The sequence below is a fragment of the Theropithecus gelada genome, chromosome 1, assembly GCF_003255815.1.
Source record: "Theropithecus gelada isolate Dixy chromosome 1, Tgel_1.0, whole genome shotgun sequence".
Classification (NCBI taxonomy): Eukaryota; Metazoa; Chordata; class Mammalia; order Primates; family Cercopithecidae; genus Theropithecus; species Theropithecus gelada.
In genome coordinates, this window is record NC_037668.1 from 61,544,967 (window position 1) to 61,566,840 (window position 21,874).

General features: G+C 45.4%; 1 protein-coding gene across 1 annotated transcript in view; it reads right to left on the reverse strand.

Moving 5' to 3' along the window:
- The window catches only part of CSMD2 (CUB and Sushi multiple domains 2), a 655,178-nt gene that overhangs the window by 391,156 nt on the left and 242,148 nt on the right, over window positions 1–21,874 (reverse strand). Inside the window, exon 5 of the mRNA XM_025355777.1 lies at window positions 16,646–16,853. Within this exon, the coding sequence (XP_025211562.1) occupies window positions 16,646–16,853 (208 nt within the window). The remainder of the gene's footprint in view (window positions 1–16,645; window positions 16,854–21,874) is intronic.

Here is a 21,874-nt window from a genome sequence, read left to right on the forward strand (position 1 = left end):
AAGTGAGGGGGAAAATGGAACCAAGTTGGAAAACACTCTTCAGGATATCATCCAGGACAACTTCCCCAACCTAGTAAGGCAGGCCAACATTCAAATTCAGGAAATACAGAGAACGCCACAAAGATACTCCTCGAGAAGAGCAACTCCAAGACACATAATTGTCAGATTCACCAAAGTTGAAATGAAGGAAAACCGTTAAGGGCAGTCAGAGAGAAAGGTCGGGTTACCCACAAAGGGAAGCCCATCAGACTAACAGCAGATCTCTTGGCAGAAACTCTCCAAGCCAGAAGAGAGTGGGGGCCAATCTTCAACATTCTTAAAAGAATTTTCAACCCAGAATTTCATATCCAGCCAGACTAAGTTTCATAAGTGAAGGAGAAATAAAATCCTTTACAGATAAGCAAATGCTTAGAGATTTTTGTCACCACCAGGCCTGCCTTACAAAAGACCCTGAAGGAAGCACTAAACATGGAAAGGAACAACCGGTACCAGCCATTGCAAAAACATGCCAAAATGTAAAGACCATCGATGCTAGGAAGAAACTGCATCAACTAACGAGCAAAATAATCAGTTAATATCATAATGACAGGATCAAGATCACACATAACAATATTAACCTTAAATGTAAATGGACTAAATGGTCCAATTAAAAGACACAGACTAGCAAACTGGATAAAGACTCAAGACCCATCAGTTTGCTATATTCAGGAGACCCATCTCACATGCAGAGACACACATAGGCTCAAAATAAAGGGATGGAGGAAGATCTACCAAGCAAATGGAGAACAAAAAAAAAAACAGGGGTTGCAATACTAGTCTCTGATAAAACAGACTTTAAACCATCAAAGATCAAAAGAGACAAAGAAGGCCATTACATAATGGTAAAGGGATCAATTCAACAGAAAGAGCTAACTATCCTAAATATATATGCACCCAATACAGGAGCACCCAGATTCATAAAGCAAGTCCTTAGAGACTTACAAAGAGACTTAGACTCCCATACAATAATAATGGGAGACTTCAACACCCCACTGTCAACATTAGATAGATCAATGAGACAGAAAGTTAACAACGATATCCAGGAATTGAACTCATCTCTGCACCAAGTGGACCTAATAGACATCTACAGAACTCTCCACCCCAAATCAACAGATTATACATTCTTCTCTGCACCACATCACACTTATTCCAAAACTGATCACATAATTGGAAGTAAAGCACTCTTCAGCAAATGTGCAAGAACAGAAATTATAACAAACTGTCTCTCAGACCACAGGGCAATCAAACTAGAACTCAGGACTAAGAAACTCAATCAAAATCGCTCAACTACATGGCAACTGAACAACCTGCTCCTGAATGACTACTGGGTACATAACGAAATGAAGGCAGAAATAAAGATGTTCTTCGAAACCAATGAGAACAAAGATACAACATACCAGAATCTCTGGGACACATTTAAAGCAGTGTGTAGAGGGAAATGTATAGCACTAAATGCCCACAAGAGAAAGCAGGAAAGATCTAAAATTGACACTCTAACATCACAATTAAAAGAACTAGAGAAGCAAGAGCAAACACATTCAAAAGCTAGCAGCAGGCAAGAAATAACTAAGATCAGAGCAGAACTGAAGGAGATAGAGACACAAAAAACCCTTCAAAAAATCAATGAATCCAGGAGCTGGTTTTTTTTAAAAGATCAAAAAAATTGATAGACCACTAGCAAGATTAATAAGGAAGAAAAGAGAGAAGAATCAAATAGATGCAATAAAAAATGATAAAGGGGATATCACCACTGATCCCACAGAAATACAAACTACCATCAGAGAATATTATAAACACCTCTACGCAAATAAACTAGAAAATCTAGAAGAAATGGATAATTTCCTGGACACTTACACTCTCCCAAGACTAAACCAGGAAGAAGTTGAATCCCTGAATAGATCAATAGCAGACTCTGAAATTGAGGTAATAATTAATAGCCTACCAACCAAAAAAAGTCCAGGACCAGATGGATTCACAGCTGAATTCTACCAGAGGTACAAGGAGGAGCTGGTACCATTCCTTCTGAAACTATTCCAATCAATAGAAAAAGAGGGAATCCTCCCTAACTCATTTTATGAGGCCAACATCATCCTGATACCAAAGCCTGGCAGAGACACAACAAAAAAAGAGAATTTTAGACCAATATCCCTGATGAACATCAATGCAAAAATTCTCAATAAAATACTGGCAAACCGAATCCAGCAGCACATCAAAAAGCTTATCCACCATGATCAAGTTGGCTTCATCCCTGGGATGCAAGGCTGGTTCAACATATGCAAATCAATAAACGTAATCCAGCATATAAACAGAATCAAAGACAAAAACCACATGATTATCTCAATAGATGCAGAAAAGGCCTTTGACAAAATTCAACAGCCCTTCATGCTAAAACCTCTCAATAAATTTGATATTGACGGAATGTATCTCAAAATAATAAGAGCTATTTAAGACAAACCCACAGCCAATATCATACTGAATGGGCAAAAACTGGAAGCATTCCCTTTGAAAACTGGCACAAGACAGGGATGCCCTCTCTCACCACTCCTATTCAGCATAGTGTTGGAAGTTCTGGCTAGGGCAATCAGGCAAGAGAAAGAAATAAAGGGTATTTAGTTAGGAAAAGAAGAAGTCAAATTGTCCCTGTTTGCAGATGACATGATTGTATATTTAGAAAACCCCATCATCTCAGCCCAAAATCTCCTTAAGCTGATAAGCAACTTCACCAAAGTCTCAGGATACAAAATTAATGTGCAAAAATCCCAAGCATTCTTATACACCAGTAACAGACAAACAGAGAGCCAAATCATGAGTGAACTCCCATTCACAATTGTTTCAAAGAGAATAAAATACCTAGGAATCCAACTTACAAGGGATGTGAAGGACCTCTTCAAGGAGAACTACAAACCACTGCTCAGTGAAATAAAAGAGGACACAAACAAATGGAAGAACATACCATGCTCATGGATAGGAAGAATCAATATTGTGAAAATGGCCATACTGCCCAAGGTAATTTATAGATTCAATGCCATCCCCATTAAGCTACCAATGACTTTCTTCACAGAATTGGAAAAAACTGCTTTAAAGTTCATATGGAACCAAAAAAGAGCCCGCATTGCCAAGACAATCCTAAATCAAAAGAACAAAGCTGGAGGCATCATGCTACCTGACTTCAAACTATACTACAAGGCTACAGTAACCAAAACAGCATGGTACTGGTACCAAAACAGAGATATAGACCAATGGAACAGAACAGAGTCCTCAGAAATAATACCACACATCTACAGCCATCTGATCTTTGACAAACCTGACAAAAACAAGAAATGGGGAAAGGATTCCCTATTTAATAAATGGTGCTGGGAAAATTGGCTACCCATAAGTAGAAAGCTGAAACTGGATTCTTTCCTTACTCCTTATATGAAAATTAATTCAAGATGGATTAGAGACTTAAATGTTAGACCTAATACCATAAAAACCCTAGAAGAAAACCTAGGTAATACCATTCAGGACATAGACATGGGCAAGGACTTCATGTCTAAAACACCAAAAGCAATGGCAACAAAAGCCAAAATTGACAAATGGGATCTAATTAAACTAACGAGCTTCTGCACAGCAAAAGAAACTACCATCAGAGTGAACAGGCAACCTACAGAATGGGAGAAAATTTCTGCAATCTACTTATCTGACAAAGGGCTAATATCCAGAACCTACAAAGAACCCAAACAAATTTACAAGAAAAAAACAAACAACCCCATCAAAAAGTGGGCAAAGGATATGAACAGACATTTCTCAAAAGAAGACTCGCATGCAGCCAACAGACACATGAAAAAATGCTCATCATCACTGGCCATCAGAGAAATGCAAATCAAAACCACAATGAGATACCATCTCACACCAGTTAGAATGGCTATCATTAAAAAGTCAGGAAACAACAGGTGCTGGAGAGGATGTGGAGAAACAGGAACACTTTTACACTGTTAGTGGGATTGTAAACTAGTTCAACCATTATGGAAAACAGTATGGCGATTCCTCAAGGATCTAGAACTAGAAGTACCATATGACCCAGCCATCCCATTACTGGGTATATACCCAAAGGATTATAAATCATGCTGCTATAAAGACACATGCACACGTATGTTCACTGTGGCACTATTCACAATAGGAAAGACTTGGAACCAACCCGAATGTCCATCAGTGACAGACTGGATTAAGAAAATGTGGCACATATACACCATGGAATACTATGCAGCCATAAAAAAGGATGTGTTTGTGTCCTTTGTAGGGACATGGATGCAGCTGGAAACCATCATTCTCAGCAAACTATCGCAAGAACAGAAAACCAAACACCGCATGTTCTCACTCAGGTGCGAACTGAACAATGAGATCACTTGGTTTCGGGAAGGGGAACATCACACACCAGGGCCTATTATGAGGAGGGGGGAGCGGGGAGGGATTGCATTGGGAGTTATACCTGATGTAAATGACGAGTTGATGGGTGCAGCACACCAACATGGCACAAGTATACATATGTAACAAACCTGCACGTTATGCACATGTACCCTAAAACTTAAAGTATAAAAAAAAAAAAAAAAAGAATATGGTGCAACCCCCTCCAGCCTGAGTACACACATGTGTGACGATGTGGATCAGAGCCACTCCCATTGGCTTATCACAAATGTGTACCATGAGCAAGAAAGAAATCTTTGTGACATTATACCACTGAGTTTTAGGGTTAATGAAATTTAAAGAAGGAAGTGGCAAGATGTGAGGCTGGGGCAATTACTTTAGGCAATGGTTAGATCCAGATGGGCCTTGTGTGCCCTATCAAGGGATTGAATTTTATTCTGTAGACAACAGAAGATGATTGAAAGCTTTTGCCTGGGGCTTAGCATGTCAGATCTGCATTTTAATTAAGCCATTCTGGTAGGAGTGAGGAGAATGACTTGGACAGTGCCAAGATGCTGGGAGATCACTAAGAAGCCTATTACCTCCCTCAAAGAAGAAAACACGATGGGCTGAATTCAGGAAGTGGTAGAAATGATGGAAAGGATATGGTATATTGGGAGAACTTAGCAATTAATTGAATTTGGCTGGTGAGAGTGAGGGATTAAATAGGGATATTCCCAGATTTCTGGATAACTAGGTAGCTAATGGTACCATAAACTAAGAAAGGATACAGACTGATGATTTTGTGGGTCAATTATGAGCAAAGTTGAGACAACTTAAGTTCAGATATTGGTGGTCCACTAAAGTGGAGATGTCCATCAGGTAGCTGGCTCTACAGTTTGACTGGCTCAGTGGGTAGGCTGGGCTAGGGAGCCATATTTGGGAGGAAATAGGTGGTATCTGAAACCTTGAGAACAGGTAAGACTACCATGGGAGATGCGTGGAGTGAGCAGAGCAGCACAGCAAGAAGGAATGGACATCAAAGGAGACACAGAAGGAAAGAGTGGCATGAAGGCAAGGAGAAAGCAGAGCCCCCAGGGGAGAAAATGACTGACAGTGTAAAGTAATGCAGAAATGTCCAGAAGGTGAGACCTGAAAAACGCCTTCTGGCGTTGGTAATTGGAAATGGTAGTCTTTGGAATGGGGTAGGGGTGGGGATGGTTATTTGATGATTATCTTTTTTTTTTTTTTTGAGACAGAGTGTCGTTCTGTCGCCCAGACTGGAGTGTAGTGGCTTGATCTCGGCTCACTGCAAGCTCCGCCTCCCGGGTTTGCCCCACTCTCCTGCCTCAGCCTCCTGAGTAGCTGGGACTACAGGCACCTGCCACCACGTCCAGCTAATTTTTTTTTTTTTTTTTTGTAGTTTTAGTAGAGACGGGGTTTCACCGTGTTAGCCAGGATGGTCTCGATCTTTTGACCTCGTGATCTGCCCGCCTCAGTCTCCCAAAGTGCTGGGATTACAGGTGTGAGTTAGCACGCCCAGCCCTTTGATGATTATCTTAATGTGGATGATTTCAGGGGGAGGCTGGAGGGTTGAAGAGTGGGAGTGAAGTAGGTAAGGAATGAATGGGGAGAGAAGACTTGAAGGTAGCCAATGTAGACCACTCTTCAAGAAGCTTGGCTGAGAAATTCCCAGGGATGCTAGAGATCTACCTCCTCCATGAAGCCACCTCATTTTGTTCAAAGAAACTTTGCCCTCTCCCTCCCCAAATGACCCAAACTGTTGAGATCCACCATATGTGAATTTGAACTGTTGAAGTTTCACCATGCGTGAAATGGTGATTTTGCCATTTCACCAGACTGTCATTGCTAGTTTTCTGTGTGAATCCTGCCTCTCTGGTGAGTCTATGGATGTCACTCATCAGCCACTGGATAAAGAGAAACTAGGATGAAAAGAAGTACAGACTGGGCTGGCGTGGTGGCTCACCTGAGGTCAGGAGTTCGAGACCAGCCTGACCAATATGGTCTCTACTAAACCCCGTCTCTACTAAAAATACAAAAATTAGCTGGGGGTGGTGGCACGTGCCTGAAGTCCTAGCTACTTGGGAGGCTGAGACAGGAGAATCACTTGAACCGAGGAGGCGGAGGTTGAAGTGAGCCGAGATCATGCCATTGCACTCCAGCCTGGGTGACAGAGCAAGACTCCAGCTCAAAAAAAACAAAAAAACAAACAAACAAACAAAAAAAACAAAAAAAAAAAAAAAAAGGGAAAGAAAGAAAACAAAAAAAAGAACAGACTAAGGGATAGAACCAAAGACTTAATTCAGTCTTGGGAACCTGGGAAGTGGCTGCAACAGCAGGAGAGAGGTAAACCAACGTGAAATGCCGCGTAGGTTAAGCTGAGAGTGAGTGAGTAGAACAAACATTCGGGGCCAAACATGAAAACAGAGACCAGGAGGGGGTCTTGAACATTCAGAATGAACCAACATCATTCCAGAAGACAGGTCTTGCCAGAACGAGGGGCTCCGGAGGGCCCAGAACAACTCCTTCCATCTGTCTTAGCAGCACCATCAGGCATCTGGCAGTGCCTCAAGAGAGGTCGAGGACAGCATCTTGTTGTCTGGTGCCCTTCACAGTCCTGGCACAGGCCTCCTCGCAGACGAGGCACTTAGTACAAACCTGTTGCATGCAGTCAGACCCGTGGGGGGCAGGCCAGCTGCCCGACCTCAGCTTCCCATGCACAGAACTTTGCCAAGTCACAAGCTTTAGCAGAGCCGCTGTGCCTACTGCGACACCACCGGCTCACTTCCTGCTCCTCCCAGCTGTGGCTTTTGTTCTCTTTTTGAGAGCAAGTTCTCACTAGTGGAAGCAAGGAAGTCACACTGATACTCCATAGAGAGTGCTGGAGCCTTGGCCTTCACCCCTCCGGACACATTTGTGCCAGCAGCATGCTAAGGCACTAATCCTTTCCTACTGCTCTGCTGCAGAGCTTGTATCCAAGAGATACGGGAGATGAGATTTTAAAGGGCTGGTTATTTATGGCCTGGCTCCTGATGGATACAGCAGATGCAATTTCATGGGCTCCATCAAAAAAGGACAGTTACTTACTGTGACTTAAAGAGTTGCGATGTGTCAAGGAAGGAGAGAGAAGCAAGGGCGTCACAAGCCCACAGGAAGGCAGGAGGTCTGAGGCTCGGTTAGAATGGGCCTTATTTGCTTACCAGCTCAGCCAACAAGGGTTCAGCATCCTTAGTCATGCACCATCTAAGCTGTTTTCTGAGTGTCTCTGCTAGCTTGAGACCTTGACTCTGCCTTGCTCCTGACATTCAAAGAGGAAATCTCGGAGGACAGGTACCAGATCTATGCTACTTCCATGGACGAAGTTTAGGAGCAAATAGGACATTGAAATGATAAGTCTACATATGCAGTTCCCTCTGCCTGGAAGGCTGCTGCCTGAGTTCTTCCCTGTGAGTCCTTCTCAAAAGTCAGGTCTCAGCTTAAATCCTACCCTCCTCAGAGAGGTCAGATTCAGAATAGGGTCCCCACTGCTGTTATTCTCCATCCTGTTCATTTCCTTTATGACATGTGTCATACGTTTTACATTTATGTTTGAATCTTTTACTAACTTCAGTCTCCCCCAAATAGACCATAAGTTCCACAAAGGCAGAGGCCTTGTCTTCTCTACCATTGCGTTCCCAGTGCCAAGCTCAATGTCAAGCAGGAGAAGGGCCTGAGTAGCTTGTTTGAATGACTGAATGATGATAGAGAGATGCTGGTAATGAAGATGAAACGGTGAGATGACAGTGACCATAATGAAGGAGATTTTCCTGATGAAAGATGATGCTGGTGCTCACTGTGAAGATGACTGCTCATGGTCCTGCCAGGGTACTGAACACCAAGCTTTCAGGTGTAGCTGTTGATTTCTTCTGACCACCCTCACCAGTCTTATCCCAATGACTGTGAATTAGTTACCAAGGGCAGCTGTGTCCCTGCACGTCCAGTCTTATCTTCTTCCTTCTTGCAGCCTTGACTTCCCTATTAGTGCTCATTTTGTGCTGGACAGACCAATGGGCATTGCCATTCCCCACTCCACCCCAGCCCACTTCTTCTCTTGCGTTCCTCTGTTCAGTACATGGCCCCACCACAGTCATTCAGCCAGAAACTTGGTAATCATCAGCCCCTCCTCCTCTCTACCCCTTCACAGCTGTCTCAGTTCAAGGCTGGATTCTCTTGCCTGCGGAGTTACACAAAAAGTTTTATAGCTGATTTCTGGGCCTTCCTGTTTAACCCACTTAAAATTCAGAATGATTATTTTACCTCCCTGCTTAAAGTCTCTTAATCGCTTTCCATAGCTTATGGAATCCTCTCTGGCTTATGAACAAGGGGCAGGGTTCTTGCTCCTGGTCCATGCTCCTCCTGTGTTCACTTTGGGTCTCGTGTCCTGCTCTTCCTCCCTTGCCTCTGCACCTGACTTGCAATGCCCCAAACACACCCGGGCTCTTTTTGGCTCCATGCCAATGGCAAAATCTTACCCCTCAGTTCAAATTAAAAATCATCCTGTGGGACTAATTTTTCTGAGCCCTTCCAGCATCACCACCCTCTTACAGGAAGGCTGATGACTTGTTTGAAGGACAGTCTTAGTTTCGGTCTTGCCAGGGCTGCCACTCCCAGCCTGAGTTTTGGGGAGGGCGGACAGTCACATGATCTGAGATCAATGAGGACATCCCTTGGCTACACTGGTGTTGAGGGGTGGGCACATGACTCAGGCTGGTCCACCAAGGTTTATCTGAGGGCTTTTGTAGGACCCATTAGGAAAGATATGCTCCCTTTCTGCTGGGATTGCCAAGACAGGTAGGTTATAGGGAGCTGAGGGTGGTCACCTTTGCCATCTCTTGGGAAAGCCTGCCTGAGAATGAAACTAACATACAAGAGAGCAAAGCCTCAGGAGACAGGGAGAAACATTATTTGCATGCCTCGGTCCAGCGCCGCCTGAAGTCAAGTTCTGGACTTTTCAGTTACAGAGGCCAGCACATTCCCTTTGTAGCTTGAGTTAGCTGGAGGTGAGTTTCTATTTCTTAAACTCAAAGAATCCTGGCCATTACATTTCTCCTTATTTCCTAGGGGAACTTCTTTATACCTCTTAGAAAAGCACCTAACACATGATATTGCAAAGCATTTAATTATATTCTGCCTCTTTGCCCCAACTGTGAGCTTCAGGGTCCAGCACGGTGCTTGGCTATTACATAAACATTTGTGGAAGGAATAAATAACTCCTTAGGAACCCAGACTGTGGCTTTGTCCCTCTGGCACCTAGGAGAGCCTCGTTCATAGAAGAGTCTCAACAAATGATTACAGAAAATAAATAGGGGAAAGTAACAAAGAACGTGAATGAGCTAAACCAATGGTTTGATAAAGTATATGTGAATAAATAAATAAGTGGATAGTTATTATTAACAAATCTCCATTGGCGTGCAATTCTCATTCTAACTCTATCTGGATCTAAAGGCTCTTAAATGAAATATCTAGTTAAAAGTTGCTGAGATCAAATGGTTCTAGTTGGCTCAACTTCCATGTGTAAAATGCCTAATAACTAAAGCAAGATTGTTCAAGAGGAGAAAGAGTGTTGCTAGCACAATTTTCAAAGTGAACGTCTGCAGAATAGACAGGAGTTTTTGTATCGCCACCTACAAAAACAAAAGCAAACGAATGAAGGGAACAGAGTGAAGCAAATCCATCAAAGCTCTAAGGACATGAAAAGGAGGGATGAAATTAAGGAAATTTAATGATGAAACTCAAAGGGGTTAGTTGCTAGACCTACAGAGTAGGTTGAGCCTGGTTTCCAGGGAAATTCTCTTTCCAAAAACAGCCAAAGTCTACCCAGTGGCCACAGGGCCAGGATCTGGGAAGTCCAGACAGATAGAGCAGGCATTCGATTCCTCTGCAGGTGGAGGGAGATGCCTAGGCTCAAAGGTAGATGCCAGAGCCCCGGGGTGGGTGCACGGTGGAGAGCATCTTCCTTAGAGAATTTCTGGGACCATTTCTTCTTGGACTGCCTCCCAGGGATCAAGGAACTCCCACATTTTGGCCAGGAGGACTAGGCAGAAGCCCTAGAAGAATGCCCTTCCCAACACCTCATCTCCTATATTAAAATGGTATGCATCCTTCTCGACCTGTCTCAAGTGCAGCCTCTGCCTTGAGGCCTTGGTCTCCTGCCCCAGGACAGTGTTCTCCTCTGACCCCTGGAAGGTGCTCTCCTCTCTTTTCCTACTTTGAATGGTGGTGGAGTTTGTTGGCACACAAGTCTGTGGGGACTGGGCCTGGGAGTGTGGGGACATAGAGAACGGGCAGGCAGAGCCCATTCAGGGTGATCAGAGTGAAACAGATATAAAGGAAAATCAATGTACAGTGGCCAGGGCGAGGAAGAGAGTGGGAACCACTGGCCGAAACTGACCCACAGAGTCACAGCCAAGGAAATTGGAGGGGCAGAGGTTTGTTCCAGGATCTACACAGAAATCCTACAGGTGAGAAGGAGCTTTGGATGTCCCCCAAACCATACACACCCCACAAACATTCCTGAGGCTGGCACTTCCACTGGCCCCCAAGACAAGGGTGGCTTCAATTCTGAGCGCAAGTCAGACTCTGCCTGCCTGCCTTCCCTGTAGTAGGAAGAAATTGCCCCTTGGGGAGGGGCAGAGGAAAGAAGGAGAGAAGAAGGCCCAGTAGAACCCTCCAATCACATGGTCCAGAGAGAGCGAGGGGGGCCAGGAAGAGATGCCCCTCCCATCTCTGGTAGTTGTCTCCTGAATGCCTTCTCCATACTTATGGTCCCCATCCCCCTACTCTGTGAGCACCCCTGTGTAGGGGCTGTGCCTGACTCACTGTGGAGTGTCTCTGCTTTCCTAGTCCTGCACAGAGCTCTTAGTGGTAGCTGCGTTGGTAGAATCCCCTCCCCTCCCCTCCCCTCCCCTCTCCTTTCCTTCTTTCTTTCTTGACAGAGTCTTACTCTGTCTCCTGGGCTGGAGTACAGTGGCACAATCTCAGCTCACTGCAGCCTCTACCTCCAGGGCTCAGGTGATTCTCCCACCTCAGCCTCCTGAGTAGCAGCTACTACAGGTGTATGCCACCACATCCACCTAATTTTTGTATTTTTTATAGAGATGGGTTTATGCATGTTGCCCAGGCTCATCTTGAACTCCTAGACTCAAGTGATCCACCCACCTCAGCCTCCCAAAGTGTTGGGATTATAGGTGTGAGTCACCGCATCCGGCCCTCTTCTGCTCTTCTAACAAAGCAGCTAACTGGCCAGTCTGGGGCTAGATCTAGGCACAGAAGTGATGCTATCCATAACGTGCTTGCCAAGTGCAGCTCTGGGAAGATAGTTCCAACAGAATCACTGTCCCCTCTTCTGACTTTTGCAAGGACATCCTCCAGTCTCACCCAGAGATTCTCCTCACATTAACCTTCTTTGAGTTTCCAGGCAATTCCCCTGGAAGCTAGATAGAACCAGGGCAGCCAGGCTGTGCCTTTCTGCTGGTGAGATGCCACTGGGCTAGAAAGCTCATATGTTGACTTCAGTGGGACCACCAAAAATGAGGTCAACAAGGCTATGAATTGCTGTGGTTGCCTCATCTTACTCTTTTCTTCTCAAAGCCTCATCCCAGGAGTATTGTACCTATGGTGAGCCAGGCAGCAGTTGCCACATTGTGCACTCTCAAGATGCTTTGTAGGTTGGTATACGGAGACCCATTTTTCAGATGCGGAAACAGACTCAGAAAAGCTGGTAAATATGCTAAGATGACACAACTACTGAGAGGTAGCGGGTTTTGAGCCCAAGTCTATCTGCTGACTCCGAAGCCTGCCCCCTTCCCAGGTGGATGCCATGGTGCAGGCTCGATATCTAATTCCAGAGAAACTGCACAAACTTCCTCTCCCGTATTCTAGGAGAGGATGTCTGGCTTTCCCTCCTTTCTTTTAGTCTGGGGAGGGTTCTGGAGAGATTCAGATGGAGAGCGTTGGGTATGAGGCAGAGGAAGGAGGAGACAGATTCTGGATCTAGTGGCTTCTCAGGGGTCTTCACTTTGCTGATTTTCTCCACCAATGGAGAGGCCAGTTCTGTGATGGGCTGGAGACCACTTGTACTCAGTATAACATGATCCTGATATCCTCCAGGGACCTACATCCCCATATTGTTAAAAGGGTCTTCTGTATTGCCAGTCCCAGTCCTTCAAAAAAGTCCTGGGGCCTCAGGAGGAAGCTTAGCAAAGGTGAGAGTGTTTCCTTAGAACGTGATGGAAAGGAATGGAGCTCCATGATGGTCAGCGCCAAGTGACTGGGTCAGAGCAGAGCAGAGAAGGAAGAACCACCACCTCCACCCTCCAGCAGGGTCAGTGAGAGAAAATCTGGCTCCTATATTGAACTGGAAATGGAACTGTGTGTAAGGAGGGGCAGGTGTGTACATGTGCTTAAGGTGGTCTGGGGGCAGGGGATGACTTGGTGATGTGAATTTGGCAGCGACTTGGAAAGGTATGTGTCAGAGATGATTTGCCAGTGTGTGTGTGTGTTTGTGTGTGTGTTGGGGTGAGGGTTGCACACATGTATGTGTAGTCAGGGTGTAATACCAATTCTTCTCTGTGGGTTGTAACCCTCAGTCAGTCCAAGCCCAGCTTTTGCTCATGGTCATACATACAAAAATGCAATTAACTTTTAGGGGGAGTAAGTCTAAAATACTAGTGAATCTCTCAACATGTCAGAGCTACAGGGTCCAGTGCTCACCATAGTAACAGCTTTTTCCTGTTCAAAACATGTATTGTTGGATTCCCAAAGGCTGGTCCGGGACCAGCAGAACAGGCAGAATTGGTCCACTGATTGCTGCATATATACTGTTGGACACTCCGGTGATGGGCACACACTGTTATTTATGTGTGCTCCCCCCACCTTATCTTTCATGATGTCAGCACAACACTTCCAATTGATTACTTCCTGCCACAGTTTTGGCTTTGAATTGTCCTTTGTTTTATGAATAATATTCTGAGGAGTTGGCAGGTTTTCTTCTAACATCCTTACTTGGCAAAATAAAAAATGACCAATCCCATGTTTCGCCAATTGTTTGGAAATTCTACTAGTCCAGAAGCCCTAATTTAAACTCTCCTGTTGCTATCCCATTTAGGGGGAGGAGAAGAGTAGGGAAATGGAGTCAGGGAGATTGCATGCCACTCGCCCTTCTGAATCAGTGGGAACCTGTTATCTGGTAACGGAGGTAGTGGATGTTTTTTCCTTCAAAGGAATTCCTGTCTTCTTGATAGGTGAAGGGGGTGCCCAGTTGTCCAAATCCATCTTTGCTAATGGGATCTGTTGTTTTTATATGCCTTGGCACAGAATGCAAGAGAACAGCCTGAAATCTTAATGTATGCTTACAAAAGCGGTATACTCATAAACCAGCAGCATCAAACCTTTACAGGAATCCAGGGATCCATAAAGGAGAGGGGCAAGGGAGAGAGCTGATTCTTCCCACACATACATCCTGAGCCTCCAAGTTTGTTTATCCATAATTGCTATGCAAGTATAAATTAGAACAACAAATGCATCCTGCCTGGCAGTGGTGACACCAACCCTGTAAATAATTATAATTTAATCTTATAGCAAAGAGTTCTGAATGACTCCCCTAACAATTTCCTCTGCTTAATTCCTTCCTCACTGAGTGACTTAATAGGAAAAGGAACTCTTTCAGATTTGTTTCACTCCAAAAGTTTGGACAATGTGTAGACTCACACCTGGAGGGCAGAAGCTATAGGAGACCATTTGGCCTGCGGATGAACAAGTGAGTGGAAAAGGCCTTGGGACTGGAAGAGAGGGAACTGGCAAGGATATTCATCTTGGCACCTGTTTATAGAAGTGAAAACCTGGGAACCACCTAACAAGAGGTCTGATGAGTAAACTATGCTACAGACTTACAAGGGAATGCTACATAGCCTGGAAAACCCATGACAAATATCGCATGTTAATAGCATAATAGTATGCTGTCATGGCTTGGAAGACAGGCTTTAGTATCAAACTAACCTGGGGTTGAATCCCAGCTCTGCTCCTTACTCACCAGTGTGATCTCAAGCTGGTAGTATAAACTCTCTGGGCCTCATTTTCCTCTTCTGTAAAAGGAGGAAAACTATGCTACATATTCGTAGAATTTTTATAAAGATGAAATGAAATTACAGCTGTAAAGAACTTATAACCTGTCTGGCACATATTGGTAGTAAAGGGTCAACAAATGATATTACTATCAGACCTTGTATATTTTGGAGGCATCTGTGATGGTACAGGAAAAAATTTCATGACACAATGATTAGCTAAAAATATATAACTACAGATATTTTTTGATCCTAATTTGGTAACATTAAAATATATATAAATAGCCAGCTAGCTTGACCTAGGCCAAGAAAAAAGGTCAAGGGGGAGTACATCAAAATTTTAATAATTTGAATTTTTCCATACCTTTGTCGATTTTCCATGTTTTCTACAAGGAGCATATGCATTACATTTACAATCAGTACACAGGTATTTTACAAAAAGAGGCAGAGGTCCAAGGGTCTTCACACTGGGCAGGTCATCAGGATTCCAGTTGAGTGAAGACTCACCTAAACCTTCAACCCAACTCCTAGCTTAAAATCACCAGCTTTTGCTCTTGGACTAGTTTATAGACTGTCACCCCCACAGAGCAGGGGGTTTACCTGTGCTTCTCTCAGCCCTCTGACCAGGGTAGGAAATAACCTGGCCAGTTTCCTGTGACAAGCTAGCGGTGACACCAGGGTCTTCTGAATCCCATGTTGGCTCACCTTCCACTGCACCAGGAAACTTGAGTTTTCTGGTTACACTAGTTCCCAAATCTGAGCCTATATTTGGGAAGAATCCATTCCCCCTTTATCCCTCTTAAATATTTAATAGTCACACTTGGCTCCTACCATGGTTTGTCTGATTTTCTTACCTAATAGGCAATGAGCTCCTTAAAAAACCATGTCTCACTCAACTGGTGTTCCTACCACCATGAAACCTGGCACAGGGAAGGTGTGCAATAAATGTGCCCCATTCCCCTCCTTTCCTCCTCTCCCTCCCATCTTCCTCCTCCCTACTCCCACTGACTGCCACGTCTCTGTCTTCTCTGACTCTTGCAGACACCCACTTTCTGCTCCGCTCAGAATCCTCAGTGACACCTCCTCCCACCCACTCCTATCCCCTCCGTCCATCCACTCTTGGAGCGTGGCCCCACCAGCTTCGGCCTGGCCCAGCCCCGCACCCAGGGCCTCCACCAGAACTGCTATTCCCACCAAGGCGCCCCCTGGGAGCCAACGCCGCGATGCCTGCCTGACGCCAGGAAGTGGAATCCCCACCTTCAGCTGACACCATGCAGCAACTGAGGCTCCAATGATGCCCCATCCTTGCCTGAAGTACACCTGGACATATCCTTCTATTGGCTCCTGATGTGCTAACAAAAGTCCTCCTGATAACACAGCCACAATGACAATACAAGAGAGTGTTCCAAATGCCACAACACCACTTGTGATGCTTGTCACCCAAACAGGAAGCCAGATACTTCCTTAAGCCATGCTCAGTTTGAGCACATCCTGCGAGCCCAAGTCTGGGAGACAAGACACGATGGCTGTAAATCTTCAATAACTCATATCCTCCCTAACCCATCAACAACCAAGACTCTCCACGGAGCACACTACAGAAGAGCCTGCACTTTTTAGCCCTTCAGACACCGAGACATAATGCCTTTCTGATGTCTCAGGACCCCTGGAGTGGGAAGAATTAAGACTAAAAATGTTCTTGTGTCAGCAATGGTCACTTATGGTTCTAGTCCCTTTCTGGATGCTATGCATATGTCTTCCAGAAATGGAACAATATTTCAAATCATTTTACTAGACCCTGTCCACATCCTGAGACCAGAACATTTTTAGTGTTAATGCAAGTTATTCAACCAAGACCCATCATAAAATTCTTCAGCAAGAACATGTTTCAAATCACATATCGAAATCACTGTAAAAATTATCCCAGCTCTAAAAATATGTAGTGCTTTTTCATTAGGATGAGATGAAAGGACTGTAACAGTAGGTATACGGAAGAGGCTAAGAGGCCTCTGGCTGTGAGTCCAGGCGCTGAGGAGACTGTAAGCATCCTAGTAATTCACAGTTGCAGAGAATAGGGTAGGAAATGAAGGGGATGTTGTGCTTACCAGAGGGAGGAGCCTTCCGTCCCAGTGACTTCCAGAAAGTCGTAACCATCCTCCAGCTGGAAGTCAATAAAGACCAGGGCGATGGTGTCTCCCAGCTCAGCCAGGATGGTCCATGTGCAGTCGGCATTGTTATGGTACTCCGAGGGGAAGTGGGGGCTGGAGATGATGCCACTCTGGCCCCGCAGGGTCCCACCACAGGCATCATCAGCTGTGGGCACAGAGACAAGAGGCTCACATGAGTAGTCTGGTTTTCAAGCCCCTAGCACTCACCATGGGCTTTACCTGCGGTACATCCTTCTGTCTCCCAAGAGTACAATTCACAGTTTGTGGACATAGATAAAGCAGCAAATGACTTTGTTTGGATGAGTCCATCTGAGAAGCCTTAACAGAGGAAGTGTCATTAGAGCTGGGTTTTGATGAATGAGTAGGAGTTCACTAGATAGAGAAGAAAGGGAAGGACATTTCAGGGAAGAAGGAACTAAATGGTCATAAGCAGAGAAATATGAATGTGCAAGGCATGTCTAAGATAAACAGCTCTAGATGGCTCACCACAGGGTAAAAAAGAGGAATACTACAAGATAGTAATGGCATGTAGGAGAAGTCACAAGGCAGAGAGCACTGAGCCAAAAAGATTTGGAGACAGGGGAGTGCACTGGAAAGGAAATGGATTTTAGGGTAAGAAAGGTCTAGATTTGAATTTAGGCTCCACAATTTCCCAGTCATCTGCATAACTTTGGGAAATTTATTTTTTTAAGCCTCAGTTTGCTTCTCTGTTGTGATAACTGAATTAGATAGTTAATGTGACAGCAACTAGTATTAGCCAGTGACTGACATGTGGTAGATGCTAATGCAAAGTTCTCCTTTTTCCTTCCATTTCATCTTAAGGATCAAAGGCAGTGAAGAAGTATGATTAAACTTGCATTTTAGAAAGAACATTCGCTATGGTATAAAGGAGGTCTGAGTCAGGGAAGCACATGGGATGCTCTTGGTATCACCAAAGTCACCAAAGTCCAGGTGAGGCTGGATGAGATCGAGCTAAGGTCGTGTGGAGGGTGGGAAAGGATTTATTTGAGAGATATTTAGGAAGGAGAATCTCCAGGAATCAGCAACTAGGAGGTATAAAATCCATGTTGCTGGTACAAACATCTGGATGGATGAAAGGTGCTATTTCTTGAGGCAGAAAACCCAGGAAGGGAGCTCCTTGTGGTATGGAAGGCAACCAGGAGTTCAGTTTTGGACACGTAGAAGTGGGTATGTCTGTGAGGCCTCCAATGGTGAGATCAGATTAACAGATCTATAGGAGCCATCTGGGCTAGAGATAAAAGTGATCTTGTTTAGCAGTTCTGAACTACTCTTATTAATGTTCTTTACAGGGTCAAGACAATCATGAGCCAACTCATAGCATTTCTCACTGCTAACTTCTAAGTTTGTATGAGTGCAGAAATGTAAGAAATACACCTACTCTCCCAGAGTGGGTGCTTATGAAGGTTTCCCTCCTACACTCATTAACTGAGCACCTACTGTGGGCCAAATACTGGGTAGGGCCAGCACTACAATGTGAAAAGCTTGATTTCTTCTCTGCTCTCAAGTTCTTCTGAGAGAGGAGGTGGGCAGGCAAGCCAGCAATGGCAACAAAGAATAGTTATGACAGGGATGCTCAAGGCGCAGGGATAGCACATGGGTAGGAAGGGCTTTATGGTAGAGACAGAATTTGTATTAATATTCATTCACTCATTCATTCATTCATTCACTCAACAAATGCTAACTGAGCACCTACTATGTGTCAGCCACTGTTCTAGGTGCTGGGGATTCAGCTGTGAATAAAACAAAAATTCCTATCCTCCCAGAGCTTACATTCTGATCAGAAGGATAAAGACAACTCCAAGATAAATAATTAACTCTATGGTAAATGAAGTGGTAAGTGCAGAGGAAAATGGGGTGTCTGGTGTTGGAAGTGGGGGTATGGACATTTCAGAAAGGGTGGTCAGGAAAGACCCCACTGAGAAGTTGACATTTGAACCAAGACTTGAAGGAATGAGAGAGGGAGTCACATGGTTATCTGGGGGAAGAGCATTCACAGCAGATGGAACAGCAAATGCAAAGGCCACAGGGTGCAGAGGCCTGGCACCATTGAAGAGCATCAAGAGACCGAAGGGCTGGGTGTGGTGGTTCACGCCTGTAATCCCAGCACTTTGGGAGGCCGAAGCGGGTGGATCAACTGAGGTCAGGAGTTTGAGACCAGCTAGGCCAACATGATGAAACCCTATCTCTACTAAAAATACACACACACACACAAAAAAAATTAGCTGGGCATGGTGGCGTGCACCTGTAGTCCCAGCTACTCAGGACGCTGAGGCAGAAGAATCATTTGAACCCAGGAGGTGGAGGTTGCAGTGAGCCGAGATTGTGCCATTGCACTTCAGCCTGGGGAATAAGAGAGAAACTCCATCTAAAAAGAGAGATATAGATAGATAGAGAGAGAGAGAGAGAGAGAGAGAGAGAGAGAGAGAGAGAGACCCAAGGGGCTGGAATGCAGGAAGAAGAAGGAAAGTGGCAGGGGATGAGGTTAGTAGAGGCAGGGCTTCCGAGCTAAGAGGCAGGGCGACCTGAGAGGCCAGTGTAAGGATGTGGACTTTTACTCAGAATGAGTTGAGAAGCCAGTGGAGGGTTCTGGGCTAAGGATGATATGAGGTCATTTGTGTATTAACAGGATCCCTTGGGATGCCAGGTAGATAGCAGACCAAAGAGGGCAAAGGAAGAAGCTGGGGGCCTCTTGAAGCTACCACGATAATCCAGTGAGAGGCGATGGTGGCTTAGACCAGGTGGTAACAGTGAGACATAGTCAGAGTCTGGCTTCGTTTCCAACACTGAGCTGGCAGCATACATCAGCTGAGGGCTGCCTGCCTGGTAAACCTCAGGGGAAAGGGTGTTTTAGGCAGAAAAACAGCAAGGACAGTTGAAGTTGGGGATCGTGGCATGTTTAGGGACTTATTAGGCAGGACCATCTAAACAGAAAGGGACATGCAGAGATGACAGAGCTGGGCTGGGCAGGACGGCAAGAGCTGGACTGTGAAGGTCCTTGAATGCCAAGTAGAGGAGCTGAGGTTCTATTCTCCTCCCCTCTTCCTGCTTTGCTAACCCCAACCCAGCTGCCCAGGCCCCAGGAAGCAGGAAGGGGGAGAAGGTAGGCAAGATTGGCCTTGCTTGGCTTTAAATCCAGTTTAGTGGTGCTGTTGATTCGTTTTGTCAAGTTGCACAGTATTTCTGCCTTGAGTATCTCTCTGGCAGGAGGCTATGATGTCTGACATCTGAGGCAGAGTTTGTCTCCTTCTGATGTAAATAAATTCACCGTGAACATTACCAGGGAGAGAAGCCACAGGAGCCAGCCAACAAACGAGAGATTTGTCAATGTTGTTCCCAGCAAGCATTGGGCCCACTGGTTCCCGACAGTCCTGTCACTGGCGCTCACTACACCAGGTGGAACTGTCTTCAGCCCCGGGCACAATGGCTGAGTCTTGACTGTACTGGGGAAAGGGATCATGGTGAAGGAAGGGCCTTTTACCCCGAACCTTCAAAAAGGTGTAGGAGTGTGCTCGAAGGGAAGAAATAGAGGGGTTCCAGGCAGAGCAAACAGGCCCTCAGAGGCAATAAGGCCTGGAAGGGCACGCTGCTTGGGTGAAGGCCTTGATGGGGCTGCCGAGGTGTTTGGACTTTCCTCTGCAGGTGCAGGGGAGTCACAGTAGGTGTGGAGAAGAGGGTTTTCAGCAAGAAGTACAAGTCCAGACCTATTTTAGAAAGATGATTTGGTCCCGTAGTAATGGATGAATGATATGGTTTGGTGTCTGAGGAAGGTGGCCGGTGGGGAGACCAGAGACAGAGAACGAAGAAGAGGTTGTTCCCATCATCAAAGCTGCAACTAGGGAGGAAGGAAAGAGAAGCAGCAGGAAGCGATTTAGGAGGCAGGCTGTGGAGGAATAAGAGGGTGAGGTCTCCAACAGAACATGGATGGTGAAGGAGAGAGCGGAGACAGGGACGCTAGAGGAGACGCAGCTCTGCAGGAAGAGTGATGGCCCTTCCTCCCCTGCTCTTCCCTACTCCCATGTTGAGTGTGAGATCCTGGGGAATAAACAGATGGGGATACCTATGGGTCTGAGATCCCAGAGACTGTGAGGCAGGGAATCAGCAGGACAAAGAGGGAACCTCCCACCACAGGAGTGGAGAAGGCTGGGGACTGAACAGACATGTACGGAGCAGGCAGAAGCAAAGATACCTGAAAGAAGAGAAGGTGGGAAGGGAGGGGCACTCAGGTGGAAAGTGAGCAGGGACCAAAGAGAAACATTAGAGGGAGGGAGTGGCTCAGGAGCTGCAGAGCAGGCGCAGCCACTCTGTGTGGCCAAGTCTCTAATCAGGCCCTTGGTCCACATGGTCTCATTTAATCTGGACTGCACAACCAGGTGGACAACAAAGAATTCCAGAAGAAATGCAGGTTTTGGGGGAAAGACAGTGACTCCAGAGCCTTCTGCCTACCTCCAGTCTTAGAAACCCAACTAGATATTCCACATTGCTCTCAAACCCAACCCAACCAAAATCAGTCTCATCCTTTCCTCCCAGAAGCCTAGCCTTCTTCCAGACTTTCCCATCTTGGAGTGTCAGCACTATTCACCCACTTCCTCATGGCAGAGGCTCAGGGGACATCCTCAACTCCTCCCGCACCCCCACATCCAGCCGGAGACTCACCTGGCAGTCATCTAAGTGGCTCTCAATTCTGTCCCCCGCCATCACTGCCATTGCTCTACCCCAAGCCATGTCACACTCCAAGTTAACCAGAGCCATGAAGCCCCCTCCCGGTCTCCAAGCCTCCTTCCTCCTTCAGCCCATCCATTCTTTCGGTTTTGCAGTTTCTAAAATTTTATTTTTAATTGACAATAGTTGTATGTCCTTATGGAATACACTGTGATGTTTTGATATATGTATGTATTGTGGAATGATTAAATCAAGCTAATTAACATATCAATCACTTCACACACTTTTTTTTTTGCATTGAGAACATTATCTTGGAGCACTCCTTTAAAAAGCTTTATTGCTATAAAACATTTGTACACTTTTATGGGGTATATGTGTTATTTTTTGGCATGTACAGTAGGTGATATAATTTGAATGTCCCTCCCAAGTCTCATGTTGAAATGTAATCTCCAGTACTGGATGTGGGACCTGGTGGGAGGTGTGTGG